A 20,931-nucleotide genomic window follows, 5' to 3' on the forward strand; every position below is an offset into this window, starting at 1 on the left:
ACAGCCTGGCCTCTGCCCTGCTCAGGCAAGTGTTACCAGGTTCTTTAGCTCTGCTGATAGGACTCCATGGCACATAACAACAACAACATGTGCACCCTGCTTTACCAGCAAGCCTCCTTCTTGCCCAAGGGCACTCAGCTTTCTCGCTACCTGGGCTGGAAAGACCACCACTCTGTCTTGTGCCTCTTGGTTCCACTGCCGCTGTCTCTTTCCCAGGCGTCTCTCCCAGCTGGGCATCTCTCAGCCAAGGAGGTCCAGTGCAGGGATCTCCGGTCCAAGGACGTGCTCTACTTCATCTCTAGCTCTTCTCTCTACTTGTAGTACATTCTAGTACACTTGGATAAACACATAAACCAAAACACATAATCCTTTTCAAAACATTCCAGTTCCATCTCTTTACCTTGACTATCTTCCCGTTCTATGCATATGGCCTTGGGCCTCTGATTGGGTGTAACCGCAAGCCCTGGCCTCCAATCTGCCAGCTTCTTTAATTGGCCTCGCTCTTGTCTCAGGCCTTTTCCCCTTCAGCTGCAGCATAATCTCTCTTATATTCCTTTTCCATCATTACAAATAACAACCAAAGTAACCATCTAAGAATCAAAGTTTTCACTTTGCAGGCCCCTTCCTTCTTTCTGTTACAAAGTTGCTTCCATGACTCTGGAGCCATTGCAATGAATTCCACTTCTGACACCAACTGCAAAATGGGCATGGAGGTGGCATACACATTATTTGCATTCATCTGGTGGTAGTCACAAAGACCATGGCTAGAAAAGCCATACCAAGTAACTCAATCTACCACACTTCCATTAGCTTCAGCTATTTTCTTTGAACAAGCAATTTTTAGAGTCTCTTCTGACATCTGTTTTGGTCTTTTCTTTCTAAAAAAAGAAGCCATGTAAATGCAGACACATTAGTCTTGCTGAGATATGCACTTCATTAGTTGTTTTATTTAAATTAATAGCATTTGTTTAGTGTCCAGTGTACTGGCATTCTTTAGAGTTCAGAGAAAAATTAATATAAGAAAAAAAAAGAATTAATAGTGAGTAAATGCTTTAGGATGAATAGCAACTATAATAAACTTCAGTAATTTTGTATTACCCTCACAACCTCAAGATAAAATCTCGTAAGATTCATATCAGTACATTACCTGGTTCTCCAGCTGGTCTTCCCTGCTTTATTCCTCAAATTTCAGCGTGTGATCTAGTTACACTAAACTTATTTTTGTTTCCCCTCCTGCTACCTTCGTCAAATCATACTTCAGTCAAAGCATGGCATTTTCTGTGGGAAACATTTCTTGGTCGTAGAGGTCTTGTGGGCTCCCACAGAAGTCTGTACATATGGCACTTGTAGTATTACTGTAATTGCATATTGATTGTCTGTAAACTCCTTGAGTGTAGGGCCTTATCTTTCATATTAACCTTGGTTTCTCCAGGATAATGCCTGGGAATGTTAAGTATTTGACAAAAATTTTTAAAACTTGGGGGAACAAGAGACCTGCAGTGATCATAGTGGCTTTACCAAGCTCTCCTGGCTAATTCTGTCTCTAGTTGTAATTTTTTTTAAAAAAACATATTTTATGTCTGTGAAGATACTGATGCTGACTGACTTTTTTCTATTCCTTCTCCTTCAATAAGTTGCTTATATTTTCTGGATTCTAATTGTTTATCTGCAAAATGAAGATAATAACGGTCGATACAGGATTATTGGAAAGAATTAAAGAGGTAGCAGAAGGCAAAGTAGCCTCAAATTTGAGACTATTATTTCCTGTCATGCAAATTGAAGGCAGGACTAGATCTCCTAGTGATAACTAGAGTTCATTATTGCTCTTATAATTAGCTCTTAATTGTCCTGAAAGAGGGTTTTGTTTAAGACTCATCTTCTTTTTCATTCTTCCTCTAACAGTGTCTTAGTCGTGAACAAGGTATTCAGTGGGTCAAAAAAGAAAGACTTCCAGCATTTCTGGAAAGTGATTGCTACTTTGAATATAGGTATTGTAATCTCATCAATGTACATATTTTTAAAAATAGCTATAGTTTTTTTTCCACTTAAAATCATTTTTCTATACATTCTCAGTATAATTGAATACCTTTTATTTAGCTCGTTTTCATTTGAATCCCATCTGCTATAGAATAAGAGTGATGGAACATGGGTAAAATTCACTTAATTTTCCAAAGAGATTTCACAGAAACATTACCTAAATGTACTTGAATTACACTTCTTTGATTATTTTATCTATTGGTAATAATGATATTTATGTGTGAGGTATAAAAAAGGTTACAAAAAAAGATAGACTGTCATTGTTGAGGACCATGTTTTTCCTTTATGTTTCCTGATTTTTAACATGCACATTCTAAACATTCTGATATTTTACCAAAATTTTGTTATTATTTAAAAATCAAAATAAAATTAAACAGAATTACTCATGAACGTTCTATAAATAAGCCACTAGTTTTAGCAGAGCCTAAGAGAATCATGCTATAGATTTGAGAGGGAAATTTGACTTCAGTACATAAGATAAAAGTCTATTTTTTTTTCCTTGCTTTCTTAATTTTTTCATCCATGTTTGAAACTTATTTCAAGTTTTATGATTTCTAAAATGCAGGTTAGCCAAATTGGTCTCACAAGTAAGATGGAGCAGATCAGGCATGAATATCACACTAGATACGGATTTTTATCCCTGGGTCCAGCAAAAACCACTCAGTTTACCACCTCCTCCCATTGAAGAAGAAAATGTAATAATTATGAAAAAGTTCTACATTTCTCTTGGCGAGGTAAATGTATATAAAAATTGTCTGTGTGGCTTTGTAGTTCAGTGATATATCTAATTGTAGGCACTTGAATTTCATTTGCACTGCTTGAATAGGAAAAATGATTTCAAATGCTACTAATACAGATGTAGCAATAGTTCTTGTGGATTATTGACTCATTTATTCTGCACTCTTTCACCTGAAATGTAGTTTAAAATATTAACCTCATGTGTGCAAAGAAACAAAAGCTGGATTGAAGAATAGGTTCAGTGCAACCTAGGAAACAAGGATAACTTGAATTATATCCGTGGTTTCATTGCTCATTTCAAAGTTTTTATGTTTTGGGTTCCGTTATTTTGGTAAGGTCCACAGGTGGTACAGGTGGTTTGTACTCTGCTACTAACCTAAATGCTGGCAGTTTAAACCCACCAGCAGTTCTGCAGAGGAATGCCTTTGTGATCTGCTTCCATAAAAGATTACAGGCAAGAAAATCCTATAGGCAAGTTTTATTTAGTGTCATGTGGGGTCATACTGAGTCAGAATCAAGTTGATGGCAACAGGTTTTTATTACTGTTGTTCTAAAAAGATGATAAATTGAGTCTTCTTTGATCTACTGTCTGTACAATTCCTCAGTAGTAAAATACATTACTGTTTAACTGGTATTCTAAGATAAATTTGCCCTCTGTGGTCAGAGGCATGTAGGGTGGTATGTATATTTGAAAATATTTAACTTAGAATCAAATGTCCTTTTGAAGAGTTATTGTATAGTAAAAACTGATCTTGACCTTTAATTCTCAGAGGTTATCTTGGGAACACACTTCTAACACTCAGTTCTGTACAGCAGATGATGAGGAATACATGGCCCACCTGCCACTCTTCTCTTAGTGTCCTTCCACGACAGACAGTGCTAATTAATCATGGCTGTTTTCCTGTCGAACTAGAGTTTAGCTTCAAATTCTTTTCAGCACAGCACTCTGGGCAGGTACTTCCAATTGATCAAAGTTGTCATAGAAGAGGAAACCTATCTGCCATCTCTGTTGGAATGGGTAGATTTATCCTATCTTAATATATTTTTCATTTTTAGCCTCTAATTAATTTTGTAAATTAGCATTTATTTCAGTAATAATTGGCCAAAATGTTTAAAATTATGCGAGCTCCATTATTTCCACAGAATAATGTTTAGTTTTGTGCCAAAGTCACATCTTTCTTCTTTCTTATTTTTAACTATTTTTTCTTTTAACTTATAGAAATGTTAGGAATGTCAAAAATTATGTTCTGATAGAGGCCAATAAATACAAAAAGGGAAGAATCAATCTCGGAGAATAAGTTCTGATTATTTACATTCTTGCTGTGCATTTTTGCTTCTAAGGAACATTCTGGCTATACTTCCCCAAGACAGACTGGTTCATTCTTCTAGCAGTCCATGGTACATTGAGTATCTTCATCAACACCACAATCCAAATGTATCAATTCTTCTGTGCACTTCCTTGGATTCATCGTCCAGCTCTCACGTGCATATGAGGCTATTGAAAATATCATGGCTTGGGTTAGGTGCACCATAGTCTTTGAAGTGACATCTTTGCTCTTTAACACTTTAAAGAGGTCTTTTGTGGCAGATTTGCCCAATGCAATATTTTTTCAGTTTCTTGATTGTTGCTTGCATGGACATTGACTGTGGATCCAAGTAAAATGAAATCCTTGACAATTTAGTATTCCTTCATAGCATAGGCATTTGACTGCTAACCAGAAGGCTGGTGGTTCAAATCCACAAGCCACTCCTCGGAAGGAAGGTTGGGCAATCTACTTCCATAGTGATACCACCTTGGAAACCCAAGAAGGGGTTGCTATGATTAGGATCTGACTCGACGGCAGTGAGTTTGTTTGGGTTTTCTATTTATCATGATGTTGCTTATTGTGAGGTTTTTTGTTTTCTTTATGTTAAGTTGTAATCCATTATGGATTCAGTGTGGATTACACCTCCGCAGCATGCAAGCCTCCACTGACTGACAGATAGTGGCTATGCATGAGGTGCATTAGCTAGAATAGAACTGGGTCTTCCACATGGAAGGGGAGAATTCTATCACTGAATCACCACTACCCCTAAGATGTTTGTAACCACCAGAAAACTTTGGCAACTGATCATTTTTCCTTTACATACTGTACTGCTCAAATTTAAGATTATAATGATAGGTCCAGGTTTGTGATTGGAGGAATCCTGCTATGCTTATGTTAAATAAATGTGCCCTTTTCTTTCTAGGCTTCCTATACTCAAACAAAAGATTGGTTTACGTTAGCAAAACAAAGTCAGCAAACAGTATCAACCTTCTCATTACCCTGTTGTGTGTTCAACAATAGAATTGAATCGCCAGTTCTTTCATCTGTTTCTGGTAAGCAGTGGAGAGGAATGACTCCAGAACTCCTCTTTAATTTCTTTTCTAATATTATAGTAACACTTAATGCTTGAGGAGAAGAATGAGCCCCCTATTCCACTTCCTCCTATTTTTTTGAGAGGCAAATAGATATATTGAAAAGAGCATGGATTTAGAACTCAACTCTGATACTTTGATAATGTTCTCAGAGCCTTACTTTTTTTTTTTTTTTTAATCTGTAAGATTATTATATTACTACGTGCTGAATGATTAAAAAGGGTCTGGCAGTGCCTGGCACTTAATAGGCAATCAATAAATGTTTGTTTTATCTTCATTTCCCGTCCTGTTTGCAAATTTTATTATTGAGCTTCTGAAATAAAGTAGGATCAATGTTTGTTTCTTCTTAAATGTAAATTAATTTACTTATTAAAAGTAAATGTTCAGATTATTTTTTGCCTTGAAAATCTCTACTCTGAGGAGGTTTTGTGGATGATACAAAATTTTCATAAAAATAAAAGGAACCTTCCAAGATGGGTATCATTAACGTTTGCTATGGCTAGAATAAAAAATCTAGATGTGATTCAGGAGAAGAAATCTCCAATTCACTAACAGTTCTGAGCTGATCCCTTGGAAAAAGGGTAAGCCATTGATAACCTCTGAAGAAAATAATATAGATTCTCTAGAATAAACCTTAAATCTAGGTGAAGATATAAGTAATTCCCCTAATTGAAAATAGCTGGATTTATAGGTTCCTTGTTGTTTCCCAAAATAGTAAGGCAGAAAATCTGAGAATAAAGACAGTCAATGGCAAGAGAAAGGGTAGTGTGAGTGGTATTGAGGGTATGCCCAGTAATATTCCATGGTTTACAAAGGTCTAATCTCTCAATATTGGAGATTGAGAATTCTTATTTTCAATAAAATTATAATGAAACATATCCAGTTCATTGAGATTTAAAATCTGGTAACTGAGAAAATGGTCACTGATGGTGGGATACAAAGAATAACTGAGTTTCCTGATCCATGGCATTTCCACTGGCGGTAGGTTTGCCATGTGAAATAAAACTGATATCAGATATTTCACTAATTTCTGAAAGAAAAGATTTGCTAAATTGCCTTTAGAGAAAGTGTAAAACTCCATTTGTATCTGTGTCTTCATAAGTATCTTTTGCAGTGATGGCACTTTAATGACAGGTTATCAGTATTACAGAAATGAATCTTCCTGGGGAAAAAAAATGGTGAATTAAAAAAAAATTACTGATATTGATTCCTTTATCATATAACATGAAATATTAAAATGATATACAATTGCTTAATGTACTCACTCACTACCGTCGAGTCAGATCTGACTCATATTGACCCCTCCTTGGGTTTCCGAGGTGGTATCACTACAGAAGTAGATTGTCCAACCTTCCTTCTGAGGAGTGGCTGGTGGGTTTGAAATTCTTTATTTGACTTGGCAATTATGTATTGACATTCATATCAGCCTGAAATATTACATTTTAAAAGTATATAATGTAAGGAGGCCTTATGGGGCAGCAGTTAAACACTTGCCTGCTAACTGAAAGTTTGGCAGTTCCGAACTACCTAGCAGCTTCATGGGAGAGAGACCTGGTGCTCCTGTGATGAGTACAGCCTAGAAAACGCTTTTACTCTGTCACATGGGGTCACTATGAGTAGATGTCAACTCAACACCATCCAAAAACTACCAACAATAACTTTTTTACAGGGCTTCAAACTGATTTGAACCAGTTTAGTCATGGCCAACAGAGTGAAATCAGAAATGAATTTGTAAAATGTGGTGTACCAGGACAGCACCTAGGATGGGGAGAATTACAGGTTGAAGCCCTGGAATGGGAGACTTAGATACTGAGCCCTCTTAGGAGCCTGATGTAGATATTGGATTATTGCCAGGACTATGGAGAGTGACACACATTCAAAGCACGTGGTCAACTGCCATCTTTGAGCTGGGCATCACTGTTGACTACTCTTCCAGTCAGGAGATTTGGTTGTTACGCAGCATGTGTGTTGCCTTTGTTTTCTAAGAGGAACGTTAAGTTTCTAGCAGGACTTCAACCTGTAATTTTCACCCTTTTGGTTATTATTCTAGTACAAATTCAGATCTATTCCAGTTTTACTTCATCAGCCATAACTGAACTGGTAAGAATCAGTTTAAATGCTGCTTTTTGAATATCCTCTGTACAACAGATGTCAAATATTTGTCTCAGTGCCATAATTATCCATGTTCAGGGAAGACAACGCTAATCTTTGTTGTCAGTTTTTCCCTGTTGGTCCCAAATATAGCTTCAGAATCCTATTTAAAACACTGGTGTATGCAGTCACTACCCATTAGAATTGGCCAAAAAACAAACTATACCATCTATTTAACTTTTTAAAAAGTTTTGTACTCATGTTAAATCTAATGGCCTTTTATGATTTAATGCAGAGAGTTTTATCTTTGATGATGGAGTTCACCCCAGGACCAAAAAAGACCCATCTAAAACTGCTGGAGTAATTTCTGAATTTGAAGAAGGGTCTATAGCTCTACATGACACTCCTTCTCAAGCCCTTCTGCGAGTATACCTTGAAATGCGAGAGGATGCTGATGAAAGCCTGACCGTGCATTTTCCAACATGTGAAGCATTTTTAAGGTCTTACATAACCTTCATTTTGAGAGCCGCAATTCAGCAAATTAATGGAGAGCCACTTGGAGAAAGCTCAGATTATATAAACTTCACCAATGTAGCACAAGTAGTGTTTGACAAGTCTTTTGAGCCCGTCCCTGTGGAGAATGCTTGTGTAGGTGAAACAGTTCAGACTACAAAGGAAAAGTCAGAAGAGAATGTAGAACGAACAAGTTTAAGTTCAAAGAGTGAAATCGGATCAGAAAGCAGGGCTGACTGGTGTATTTCCCACAGAACTTATGACATTGGCAATAGAAAAGAGTTTGAAAGATTTAAGAAATTTATAAAAGGTACATTAGGAGAGAGATATTGGTGGCTATGGATGGATATTGAGAGGTTAAAAGTTCTTAAGGACTCTGAAAGACATCAAAGGTATTTTTATTTTTCAATATGTAATTTATACTTTTGGAGGAATGAATAATAATAAAATATATTTTATTATGATAATTAATTTCACTAGTTTTTTGAATTCATAGCTTTGAGATACAAATAGTAACAATTATTTGGTTTTCCATAATGTTTTTTCCCATTAATTCTAAAAATGCTTTGAAGTTACTTACTCTATTTTGATCTTATAGCATTCCAGAAAAAGACAGTACATTTATTTTAATGACATTCAGAACATAGAGCTCATTGTTGTACAGCAGGAGAAGAGCAGAGTCACAGGTGGTTGACTTGAAACAGAATCTGATTCATCACAGGGGAAGACTGCTTCCAGTTTTCAAGACATCGGGGAAGATAAATGAAGACAAATGCAAAATACCGATTTTTCAGGATCAGTACAGTATTAGTTCCTATTGCTGCTGCAACAGGATTACCACAAATTTAATGGCTTAAAGCAATACAAATTTATTCTCTTATAGATCTGGGGGTCAGAAGTCTAAAATAGGAATGCAGAGTTTTATTCCTTCTCGAAGTTCTAGGGGAGAATCCATTTCTTTGCCTTTTTCAGTTTCTGGAGACTACTTCCATTCCTTGGTTTGTGCCCCTTTGTTCATCTTCAAAGCCAGCATTGTGGCATTTTCTCTCTTCTTTGACCTCTGCTTCTGTCCTAGTCTCTCCATGACTTTTACCTTTACCTTCCTGCCTCCCTTTTAGAAGAACTCTTAGGATCACATTAGGCTCCCCCAAATAATCCAGGATAAATCTTCCCTTTTAAAAATCCTTAATTTAATCACATCTGCAAAGTCCCTTTTGCCCTATAAGGGCAGGTTCTGGGGATTACAATGTGGAAATGTCTGTGAGGATGTTATTCAGCCTACCACAAATACCTTTCTCGTTTCTATGACCATGAGAGAGATTTTCATCTCTTCAAAATGTTTGGTACCCTGTAACTGAGTGTTGGTTTTGAGATAGTTCATTATTTGTATAAAATACTTCAGAAATGAAGACATTTGGTTAGCTGAATGTTGTATCACTGCATGTATATATATGTATGTGTTTTATTTCAGACATCTTGAGAAGATGAAAAAATGCTATCTAGTGAGCAGTGGAGATTGTTACCTTTCTTTAGAAATCTTATCAAAACTTAAACTGCTAGATGGATCTCAGTGGAATGAAGAACATTTAAAAAGTATTCAGTCTGAGGTTGTAAGACCCTTGCTTCTGTATTGGTAAGACAAAATAACATGAATCAGTTACTCACTTTCACTGTTCTTAGAATAGTAATAGTTACACTTTTTTTGTCTTATGGATGAATAAATTATGTTGTTGTTGTTGTTGTTATGTGCCGTCGAGTCAGCCCTGACTCACAGCGACCCCTCCTTGGGTTTCCGAGGCAGTATCACTACGGAAGTAGGATTGCCCAACCTTCCTTCCGAGGAGTGGCTGGTGGGTTTGAACTGCCAGCCTTCTGGTTAGCAGTCAAGTGCCTTAGCCACTATGCTACCAGAGCTCCCGAATAAATTATAGAAATTTAAAATAACAAGATTACTGTATTTTTGGCCTTCCCCAAATACTTATCCTTTAGCTAATTCGGATGTTTAGGTAACTTGAGATTAATATAAGGCTAGGGAGTACTTAAGTTCCCTTTTAATTTTGTGAGCACATCCTTCTATACTTGACTTTTTTATGGTCTGTAGTCCTCAAATTGATGTATGTGTGTGTTTGTGCATGTAGCCAGTTGCATTTTTATCCTCTCAATACACATTTTAAACATTTACTGTACGCTAGTGCTGTGCTAATCGTACAGAGATGAAACAGTCAAGATGATCATAGTCTAGTGGAAGGAGTATACATGTAAAAGTAAAATAAGATGTGGTGGATGTGCAGAATACAGAGAAGAAGTAATGTTTTACCTGGAACTAAAGGGACTCTAAGCAAGGGAAAGAGAACGAACAGATTTAGTGCAGGAGATGTATGCCATCTGAGGATCAGTGAGTTGTCCTTTGTGGTTGTGACTGATCTGATTGTGTTACTTCTTTGCTTTGTTATATTCCCTGGTTCTTCAGAAACTTTCCGGATGAAATTCAGATGCCTTAATTTAGCAAACAAGAGCATTATGATCTGTCCTTTGTCCACTTCTCTGGCATCAAGTCCTTATATTTAGTTACTTATATGCCTTGTACTTTTCCATATATATAGAGAAATTTTCTTCCCTTTTTTTCTTTAAAAATTTTTATTCTTAAATATTTATGACATATGTAAAGGTATAAATTACATTACAATAGGCACTTATGTACCCAGCACTCAAGAAATAAAACATTACACAATATAGTTGAAGCTTCTCTTTTTTTTTTAAAAAAATTAACTTTTTATTTTGAGATAATTGTATGTTCATATGCAGCTGTGAAAAAATCATGCAGAATTATCTTGTATACCTTTTACCCATCTCCCCCTAATGTTAATGTCTTGCGTAACTACGGTACAATTATTATGAGTAGGAAATTGACGTTGATACAAGTCACTGACCTTTTTCATGTTTCACCAATTTGATGAGTTTCACCAATTTTATAAGTTTTTTTTTAACCTATATATCACTTCTCCCCTTTGCACACAATTTCTTCTGTAATTAACATCATGTGTTAAAATGATGGTACATTTGTTACAATTTGTTACAATTGAAGAACCAATATTAATACATTATTAACTAAAGCCCATAGTTTACATTAGGCTTCATTCTTTATGTTGTACAGTTCTTTGGGTTTTGACAAATGCGTAATGTCATGCATCTACTGTTATAGTATCATACAGAATAGTTTCACTGCCCTAAAAATGCCCCGTGCTTCATACATTAATTTTCTTTCTCCCTCTAAATTCCTGGAAACCACTGATGTTTTTACTATCTCTATTTTTCAGAATATCATATAGTTGGAATCATACACTATGTAGCTTTTTCAGATTGGTTTCTTTCACTTAGCATTGTGCATTTAAGTTTCCTCACTGTCTATTTGTAGCTTGTTAGCTTTTTTCTTTTTATTACTGAGTAATACTCCATTCAATGGATGCACCACATTCGTTTATTGAAGGACATCTTGATGGTTTCCAGTTTTTGGCAATTAGGAATAAAACCACTGTAAACATTCACATGCAAGTTTTCATGTGAGTGTAACTTTTCAACTTATTTGGTTAAATACTAGGAGAAAGATTTCTGGGTCATATGGTAAGGTCATGTTTAGCTTTGAAGTTAGAAACTGCCAGACTGTCTTCCAAAGTGGCTGTGCCACTTTGCATTCACATCAGCAATGAATGAGAGTTTCTCTTGCCTCACAGCCTCTGGGATTTGATGTCAGTGTTTTAGATTTTGGCCATTCTAATAGGTATCATGTTGTTTAAATTTTAAATTCTCTAATGATATAACATATACAGCTTCAATCAATATGTTTACTTATTATCTCTATATCTTCCTTGGCTAAGTGTTGTTTCAGGTTATTTTTTTTTTTTTACAATTTTTGAATTGATTTTTCTTTTTGTTTGCTTATTGTTGAGGTTTAGGAGTTCTGTATATATCTTGGATACAAATCCTTTATCACATATGTGTTGATAAATACTTTCTCCCGGTCTGTACCTTGTCATTGAATTTTTCTTAACAGTGGCTTTTACAGAGAAGAAATGTCTAATTTAATGAAGTCCAACTTAAAATTTTTTTTAAATGGGTCAAAATTTTGATATTGTATTTAAAAACTCATTGTGAAACCCAAAATCACCTAGATTTTCTTCTATGTTGTTTTCTACACGTTGTATAGTTTTGTAGTTTAAAATTTAGGTCTGCAATGTGTTTTGCATTAATTTTGTAGAAGGTGTAAGGTCTGTGTCTAGATTATTATTATTTTTGCTTGTGATTGCCAGTTGTTATAGCACCGTTTGTTGAAAAGATTATCCTTTGAATTGCTTTTGCTGCTTTGTCAAAGATCAGTTAACTATTTGTATGGGTCTATTTCTGGGCTCTGTATTCTATTCCATTGATCTATTTGTTTGTTTCTTCATCAATAGTACACTGTCTTGGTCACTGTAGTTTTCCAGTAAGTCTTGAAGTCTAGTAATGTTAGTTGTATGACTTGGTTCTTCTTCAGTATTGTGTTGGCTATTCTGAGTCTTTTGCTTTCCCGTATAAATTTAGGATCATTTTTATCAATATACACAAAATAACTTGCTGGAATTTTGATTGGGGTTGCATTAAATTTATAGATTATGTTGGGTATATGGCATATTGATAATATTACCTCTTCTTATCCATGAACATGGGATAATGCAGTGCACTGCTGTCAAGTTGGACGTGATAGCAATCCCTCCTTGGGTTTCCGAGGGGGTATCACTATGGAAGTAGATTGCCCAACCTTCCTTCTGAGGAGTTGCTGGTGGATTTGAACCAGCAGCCTTCTGGTTAGCAGTCAAATGACCTAGGCACTATGCCACCAGAGCTGCTTTTGTATACATTTTGTTAGATTAATACCTAAGTATCTAAGTTTTGGGGGATGCCAATGTAAATGGTGATGCTAACGTACATTGTTCACTGCTGATATAGAGGAAAGCAATTGTCTTTTTTACATTAACTCAGTGTCCTGCAACCCTGCTATAGCTGCTTATTAGTTCCACGTATTTTTTGTTGAGTCTTTGGAATTTTCTTTATAGAAAATCATATCATCTATGAACAAAGACAGTTTATGCTTTCCAAATCATTGTAACTTTTGTTTCTTTCTTTTGTCTAAATTAGCTGAGACTCCCAGTACAATGTTGAATAGGAGTGGTGAAAGGGTTCCTAGCATCTAGTTTTTCAGTATTTAAGGGTGATGTTACTGGTTTGGTGAAAGTATGCAAAGATCACCATTTCAACAGTTTCTACCTGTTCAGTTCAGTCACATTGATAACATTCTTCAAGTTGTGCTACCATTCTTACTATCCATTTCCAAATTACTTCATCAGCATTATCTTAAACTCACTACCCCCTAAGTTTCCCATTTAACCTTTTGAGTTATCATTATCTATTTGATCTCACATAGATAGTTCATTTTTCTTTTTTAGATATAATTTATCAAGGTGAGGAAGTTCCCCTTTATTCCTAATTTACTGAGAGTTTATGTTGTCAGTGGGTTTGGATTTTATTAAATGCTTTTTATGCAGATGTTGATATGGTCATGTAATTTTTATTCTTTAGCCTGTTTTTGTGATGAGTTACATTAGTTGAAACTCTTTCATTTAACCCTTTTGTCGTTAACCCACTGCCATTGAGTTGATTCTAACTCATAGCGAACCCCATTGGGTTTCCAAGGTTGTGAATCTTTACAGAAGTAGATTACCTCATCTTCCTCCCATGGAACGGCTGGTGGGTTTGAACCACTGACCTTCTGGTTAGCAGCCAAATGCCTTACCCACTATGCCACCAGAACTCATTATACCCTCAAAAAGACAAAAATTTAGTAGTTCAGAATAGATCAGTGGTTGCCAGGAGTTAGGGGTGAAGGGAGTGTGATGACAAAAGGGTAGTATGATAGAGTTTTTTGAGATGATGAAATTGTTTTGTATCATAAACTGATTAAAGGTTTTGGATTCTCTTCCACTCCCAGTCTTTGTCCACATCAAGGAGACATTGATCTTCCTATTTTAAAGTGAGGGCCTTTCTACCAGGCCCTGAAAGGTATGGAGTAGGAATTAGACCTTAGGCTGTGGCATCAGGGGAAAAACCTGGTCCAAGCCCTGACAGCTGTAGTCACCCTATGTCCAACAAAGAGCCCACAGATTGAGTACCAGAATATCAGTCCAATTAGATGCGGCCTTGACATTGTGCCAAACATTCCTTTTCCAAAGTTTCTGGTGGTAATATAGATCTTTCATTTATAGCAGTTGTTGTAAAATTAATTCTTACCTTCAAATTTAAGGCTTGAAAATAGACAATATGAACAATAACCCACTTTAGTAGTATACTTAAACATTATGAAAATGTTAATATATTTAAAAATGTGAACTTCACCTACCAGTTTTTATCTTGGTACTATAAATAAATACTAAGTGGCTCTAAAATGATCACATAAAAATGCATTTTATGTTCATTTTATGAGAAACTATAGGTAATTTTTAAAAATACCTTCAGTGATAGATTTGTAGATATCTTGTTCTTATCAAGCAGATAATCATTTCAACATTACTTTTTAATAGTTTTTCTAATGTGTATTGCCTTTTTATATAAGTAAATAGAACTGCAGGCAATTTACATATAATAGAAAAATATTTTGTAAGGCTTGACAGCAGAAAAAGAAGTAAAATGACTAGAAAATGGGTATAAAAAACCAAACTCACTGCCGTTGAGTTGGATCCGACTCATAGCGACCCCTCCTTGGGTTTCCGAGGCAGTATCACTACAGATGTAGATTGCCCAGTCTTCCTTCCAAGGAATGGCTGGTGGGTTTGAACTGCCAGCTTTCTAGTTAGCAGTCAAATGCCTTAGGCACTATACCACCAGAGCTCTCAGAAAATGGGTATAGACAGACTGACTAGTATAAGCATAGCTATTATATATTTTGTAGGCTTTTGATTTTTGAGGCTTTATTTTTTTTCAATTTTTTTTTATTGTGCTGTAGGTGCAAGTTTACAGAGCAGTTTGTTTTACATTCAACATTTCATATAAATTTGGTTTCACTCCCCAATTACCATCCCCAACCCTAACCCACTCTCCTCCCCTCCCTGCCTAATAACACACACCCCCTTAGTTATGCACTCCTGTGTGTCCTGCATTTCCTCCATGCGAATGTTGCCCTTCTGGTGCCCATGGTTGATTGCTCCAAGGCATGCATCTCCATAGAGTATGTGGGTGCATCACCCTGGGTTGAGTGGTTTGCCTGTACATCTTATTTACTATTGGGCTAAGAGCCAGCTCCTGGGAGTGAGTTTTATTCCAGGCCCGAAGTGTATCCCAGGGGCCATAGTATTGGAGGTCCCACCAGAGACTCCATCCGACCAGTAGTTCTGATCATTATTGTGTTTTTGGATTTTGTTCCATGTTTTTTCTCCCACTCTATCCAGGATCTCCAGTTTTGATTCTTTCCTTTTGAGGCCTTATTGTCTCATTTAATCTTAAATTTGTTTTTTGCTAAATAGGGCACCAAGATTCTGTGTTACTCATTCAGGATCAACAAAATATGCTAGTGCTAAACTGAAATTCTGGCACCTCCGTCAGGAGAAACCAAGGAAGGATATTGACCCTTTTCCACAAATAGCAACCCTCTTGCCATTAAGACCTAAATCTTGCATTCCACAGATACCTGTGATCCAGGTAAGGTGTATGTTGATGCTTTGTCTTCTTTATTACATCGATAGTTAAAAAAAAAATCCATATTTAGATTTTTGTATACTTGTTAGTTAAGTAAGTTTCATCATAAGCTTTTTTGCAGTTAATGTACATGCTGCAACAGTTAGGAACTAAGAAAAACAGATGCAAAAACATAATTTTTTGTAGGCTGAATTAACTTTTCATGCATGCTGCTATATCAGTTGGATATGACAATTTTTGTCTACAAAATATCTGACTTCTAATCAAAGATTATATATGCAGAATTTTTAATATTGCATGTTTTTCTCTTACGAAATAATAAATATAGTGCCAGCCCATTATTATAGTTTTAAACAGTGAAGTTTCCATGCAATATAGTAGACCTAGAATCAGTTGTTGTCACACTATTTAACATTCCTCATTAGGGATTTTTTAGCCCATCAAATAGGTATTTTCTGAAAACTCAAACAATGATCTATAAAACGGAGGCTTACAGTCTTTTATTGCACAAATGGAGAAGCCTATCCTCAGATTCTTATGGAATTGCAAGGGGTCCAGAATAGCATAAACAGTATTGAGAAAGAACAGAGTTATAGGGCTCACATTTACTGATTTCAAAACTGACTACAAGGCTAGAATAATCAAACCACTATGGTACTGGCATAAGGATAAACATTTAGACCATCGAAATAGAATTGAGAGTCAATAAATAAACCCATACACCTATGGTCAATTGATTTTTGATAAGGATGCCAAGACAATTCAATAGGGGAAAGAATAGTCTCTTCAACAAATGGTACCTAGGACAATTTGGTGCCCACATTCATATCACTACATCAAACCATATACAAATATTAACTGAGAGAATCAATAACCTAAGTATAAGAACTAAAACTATGAAATGCTTGGAAGAAAATTAGGAGTAAATCTTTGTGACCTTGGATTTGGCAATTGTTCCTTAGATATGATACCAAAAGCATAAGCAACAAAGAAGAAATAGATAAATTGGACTTTATAAAAATGGAAAACTTTTGTGCATCAAAGGGCATCGTCAGGAGAGTGAAAAAGACAACCTACAGAATGGGAGAAAATAATTTCAAATAATGAACTTGATAGGGATTTAGCATCCAGAATATATAAAGAACACTTATAGACAACAACAAAAAGGCAATTTCAAAAATGGGAAAGGATTTGAAGAAATTTTTCTCCAAAGAAGTTATACAGTTAACCAAGAAGCATATGTAAAGATGGCCAACAGCATTAGTCATTGGGACTATGAAAAATCAAAATCACAATGAGATACTGCTTCATAACCACTAGGATAACTAAATCAAAACAATGGAAAATAAAAAGTATTAATGAGGATGTGGAGAAATTAGAATCTTGTATATTGCTGATTAAAACTCACTGCTGTAGAGTCAGATCTGACTCATAGTGACCCCTCCTTGGATTTCCGAGGCACTATCAAGGTTGGGCATTCCTACTTCTGTAGTGATACTGCCTCGGAAACACAAGGAGGGGTCGCTATAAGTCGGGGCCGACTTGATGGCAAATAACAACAACAACAACAACATCACTACAGAAGTAGATTGCCCAGTCTTCCTTCCGAGGAGTGTCTGGTGGATTTGAACCTCCAGCCTTCTGGTTAGCAGTCAAAAGCCTTATAAAATGGTGCAGCCACTGTGGAAAACAATGTAGTGGTTCCTCAAAAAGCTAAATATATGGTCCAGCAATTTCTCTCTGAGGTATATATCTATAAGAATTTTAGAAAGGTATTTAAACAAATACTTGGGCACAGATGTTTGTAGCAGCACTATTTACAATAGACGAAAGCTGGAAACAACCCAAGTGTCCATAAGCAGATGAACATATAAACACATTGAGGCATATGCATACAATGGAGTGTTATTCTGCCATAAAAAGGAATTAAGTACTAATATGTGCTACAACTTGGATGGCCCTTGAAAACATTATTTTGACTGAAATTAGTCAAACACAAAAGACAAATATTGTATGATCCCACTTATATGAAATAATCTACGATAGGCAAATACATAAAGACGAATGTTTATTAGTGATTACTTGGAGCTGAGGAAAGAGGAAATGAGGAGTTGTTGATTAAGGGATTCTGAATCTGTTTGGAGTGATGGAAAACATTTGGGAATGGATAGTGGTGATAACTGCACAACTTGGTGAATGGAATTAATGTCACTGAATTGTGCAGTTAAAAATGGTTAAAATGGCAAGTGTTTTGTTATATATATTTTACCACAATAAGAAAAAAAATTTGCTTCTGCATTCTAGACTTAGAAGGACCTTACAGTTTTTCTCTGTGTTTCTTACACACTAGAATCAGTTAGAGAGATTTTAAAACATACTGATGCCTGGGTCCCACTTCAAAGATTCTGATTGAATTGATCTGGAATGGGTCAAGGCCATGATAAAAACAGAGATGTGGCTTAGATCCAAGGGTCCAACCTGCCTGAATATTAGAATCACGTTTTAGAATCTTCAGTTTTTTATAATCCTCAGGTGATTCTTACCATATTGAAGTATGCAAAGCACTGCTGTAGGTTGGTAGTTCTCAAGTTTTAACATACAGCAGAGCCACTTGAAGAACTTGTTAAAACAGATCCCTAGACTTCACACCAGGTATCAGATTCAGAAAGTTTGGGATGAGGCCCCCAAATGTTCATTGCTAACGAGCGCCTTCCCAGGAGATGATCTTGTCCCTGGTCTGGTGAAACTTTGAGTTAATGCCACTTTGGTGCACTAACTAATGTTTTCTTATCTGTTGTATGGCATTTTTTGAACTTTATTTGCACATTGTGGCTTTTTTGTATACCACTCTACTGATGAATCCTCCTGGTTTTAGTTCATGCGACTTAGTGACTCAATCAAAGACCAGTTAACACACATCTTAAAGGTGTAGTGTGGGGAGCAGGTCGTCTTACAACATGTAAACCTTTGTACAAATAACATTATCAAACTGAAAGGGAAAGAAAAAACAAGTGTGTGGTTAATGAAAGGAGCTCAAATAAGGGAGTAATACCAAAGATATGGGGAGAGATTATGTTGTGAAGAATTGGTATGAACATGACTGTTTATACCACTCATCTGTTATTTTTGTTTGGCTTCCTGAGCGTCATTACTGTTTGTTGTCATTGATAGTTTCTAATTGGACAATTGGTTTTGATCTCACTCTCTCTCCTTGGCAGAGAACACTCTAAGAAATCGAACTCAATTCAGTTTTCTGTATTTTTCCTATTTTTAAAATTAAAGTATCATTTAGATACAGTAAAATTCACCATTTTTTAGCATACAGTTTTGTGAATTTTAACTAATGTATACATTGTAATCACCTTCACAATCATAATATAGAATAATTTCTTCATACTCAAAAATTATTCTGTGCCCCTTTGTTAACATTTATTTTCATCAGTTCCTTTCTGTTATTCTAGCTTTCAGTCAAAAACTTTCTGACCTTTCTCTGTATGATACATTTTAATAAGATCAGCTACCTGTGGTATCACTAATGGCATTTACTGAGTGTTACTTAATGTCATGCTGTGTTATGTGAGCCCCTATACCTAAGAAGTTACACATAAAATATACTTAAGTAATTGTTGTAGTTAAGTTTGTGTGTCAACTTGGCTGGACCTGGTTGAGTGGCTGGGCAGCTGGATGTAATTTTTCCCCATGATAAGATTGGTAATCAGCTCCATGGTGGAATGTACTGTGAGCAGCTGACTAGCTGCCTTAGGGATGTGGTCTGCTTCTTGTATATGAGGAGAAGGCTTGGAGAATGGTCTCTAGCTTACAGCACACTTGAATCCTGCGTGTAGCTGTGTTGTTGTTCAGTAGCCTGCCATGCTCTGCCAATCCTGGGACTTTCAATGGACTTGAATCAATGGTCTGCCATGTGGTTTGGTAACATCGGGACTGTGCCATTTTATTTGTTGACCTTGGACTTGTTAGTCTTAGCAGCCAGTAGCTGACTGAGTGAAGAGATGTCTCTAGCTTCAGTGGGCTGGGAGCAGAAGCCAAAGCTGAAGCCCAAGGTTGAGGGGCTTTCACCCAAGCCCCTAGAGCCTGGCACTTTGAACTTGGACTTAAAGCCTCCCAAACTGTAAGAGAATAAACTCCTGTTTATTAAGACCATCCTGTTTGTGGTATATTCTTGTTAGAGCACCACTAGAGGTAACCAGAACAGAATATGGTACCAAGAGAGTGGAGTGCTGCTCTGACAGATACCTAAAATGTGTATAGGAGTGTAGTGTGTCCTTGACCCGAGACCCTGGCAGAGAGACCTTGGCATGCGACATGAGAGACAGCAGCAGCAGAGCCAAGAGACTGGCAGAGAAATAATGGCAGAGAGACCAGCATGAGAGATGGCAGTAGCAGAACCCAGAGGCTGGCATTAAACAGTAACCGGCTTACCAGCCCACAGAGGAGAAAGCTGGATGCCATTGGGTAGGCAGCTTCCTGGTGGAGTGGGTTGCCTTTGGGCATTAATTGGTAGAAGAGACCAGCATGAAATGGAGTAGCAAGTTGGCTGGCCCACGGAACAAGAAAGCTGAGTGCTTTTGAGGCAGGATGATTTCCTGTGGAGTGTGTTGCCTTCAGCATTAATTGGCAGAAGCGGAGAGACCAAGGAAACAGGAAGCAGAGCTGCCTCAGCCTCAAGTGTAGGACCATGGCCTTTGGGGGTAGAACCACCACAGCCCCCTAGATTTCAAAGAGCTAGACCTTCACCAACTTGGTTCTGGAGTGTGGGACTGCTCATTCATGTAGCCCAGTGGGATTGAGTTATAGCCGCTGCCCAAGAAAGAGGGGGCAGGGCTGCCATGCCCAAGAAGGAGAGGAATGGGGCCCACCAGGCGAAGGGAGTGAGGTCGCCACCCAGGAACTAAGGGATTAGAGCCACCCAGTGAAGGAGGTCTGTAGAGATGCCACCCATTGAAGATTTGTACAAGTGCCAAGTTGACAAGGGGTGGAATTGTGGTAGTAAAGTTTGTGTGTTAACTTGGCTGGGCCTGGTTGAGTGGCTGGGCAGCTGGATGTAGTATTTTCCATGATGAGACTGGTAATCAACTCCGTGGGTGGAATCTATTGTGAGCAGCTGAGTAGCTGCCTTAGGGAATGTGGTCTGCTTCCTGTATATAAGGAGAAGCCTTTGGGAACTGTCTCTAGCTTATGGCACACTTGAACCCTGCATGTAGCTGTGTTGTTCAGCAGCTTGCCATGCTCTGCCGATCCTGGGACTTTCAGTGGACTTGAATTAATGGCCTACCGTGTGGTTTGGTAACATCAGAATTGTGCCTTTTTACTTGTCAACCTTGGTCTTGTCAGTCTCAGCAGCCAGCAGCTGTCTGAGTGAAGAAAAACTTCAGTGGGCCGGGAATAAGAGGCAGAGCTGAAGCCCAAGGTTC

The 20,931-nt window shown here is 37.0% G+C and overlaps 1 protein-coding gene across 1 annotated transcript in view; it reads left to right on the forward strand.

Annotated features, from left to right (window-relative positions):
* The window catches only part of RGS22 (regulator of G protein signaling 22), a gene marked incomplete at its 5' end in the record, with an annotated part of 150,188 nt that overhangs the window by 13,587 nt on the left and 115,670 nt on the right, over positions 1-20,931 (forward strand). Inside the window, 6 exons of the mRNA XM_007934882.2 lie at positions 1,903-1,988; positions 2,603-2,771; positions 5,005-5,134; positions 7,560-8,169; positions 9,249-9,410; positions 15,328-15,502. Of these exons, the coding sequence (XP_007933073.2) occupies positions 1,903-1,988; positions 2,603-2,771; positions 5,005-5,134; positions 7,560-8,169; positions 9,249-9,410; positions 15,328-15,502 (1,332 nt within the window). The remainder of the gene's footprint in view (positions 1-1,902; positions 1,989-2,602; positions 2,772-5,004; positions 5,135-7,559; positions 8,170-9,248; positions 9,411-15,327; positions 15,503-20,931) is intronic.

This window comes from Orycteropus afer, unplaced genomic scaffold (genome assembly GCF_000298275.1).
Source record: "Orycteropus afer afer isolate SDZICR_OR568_19922 unplaced genomic scaffold, OryAfe1.0 scaffold00021, whole genome shotgun sequence".
NCBI classification, from domain to species: Eukaryota; Metazoa; Chordata; class Mammalia; order Tubulidentata; family Orycteropodidae; genus Orycteropus; species Orycteropus afer.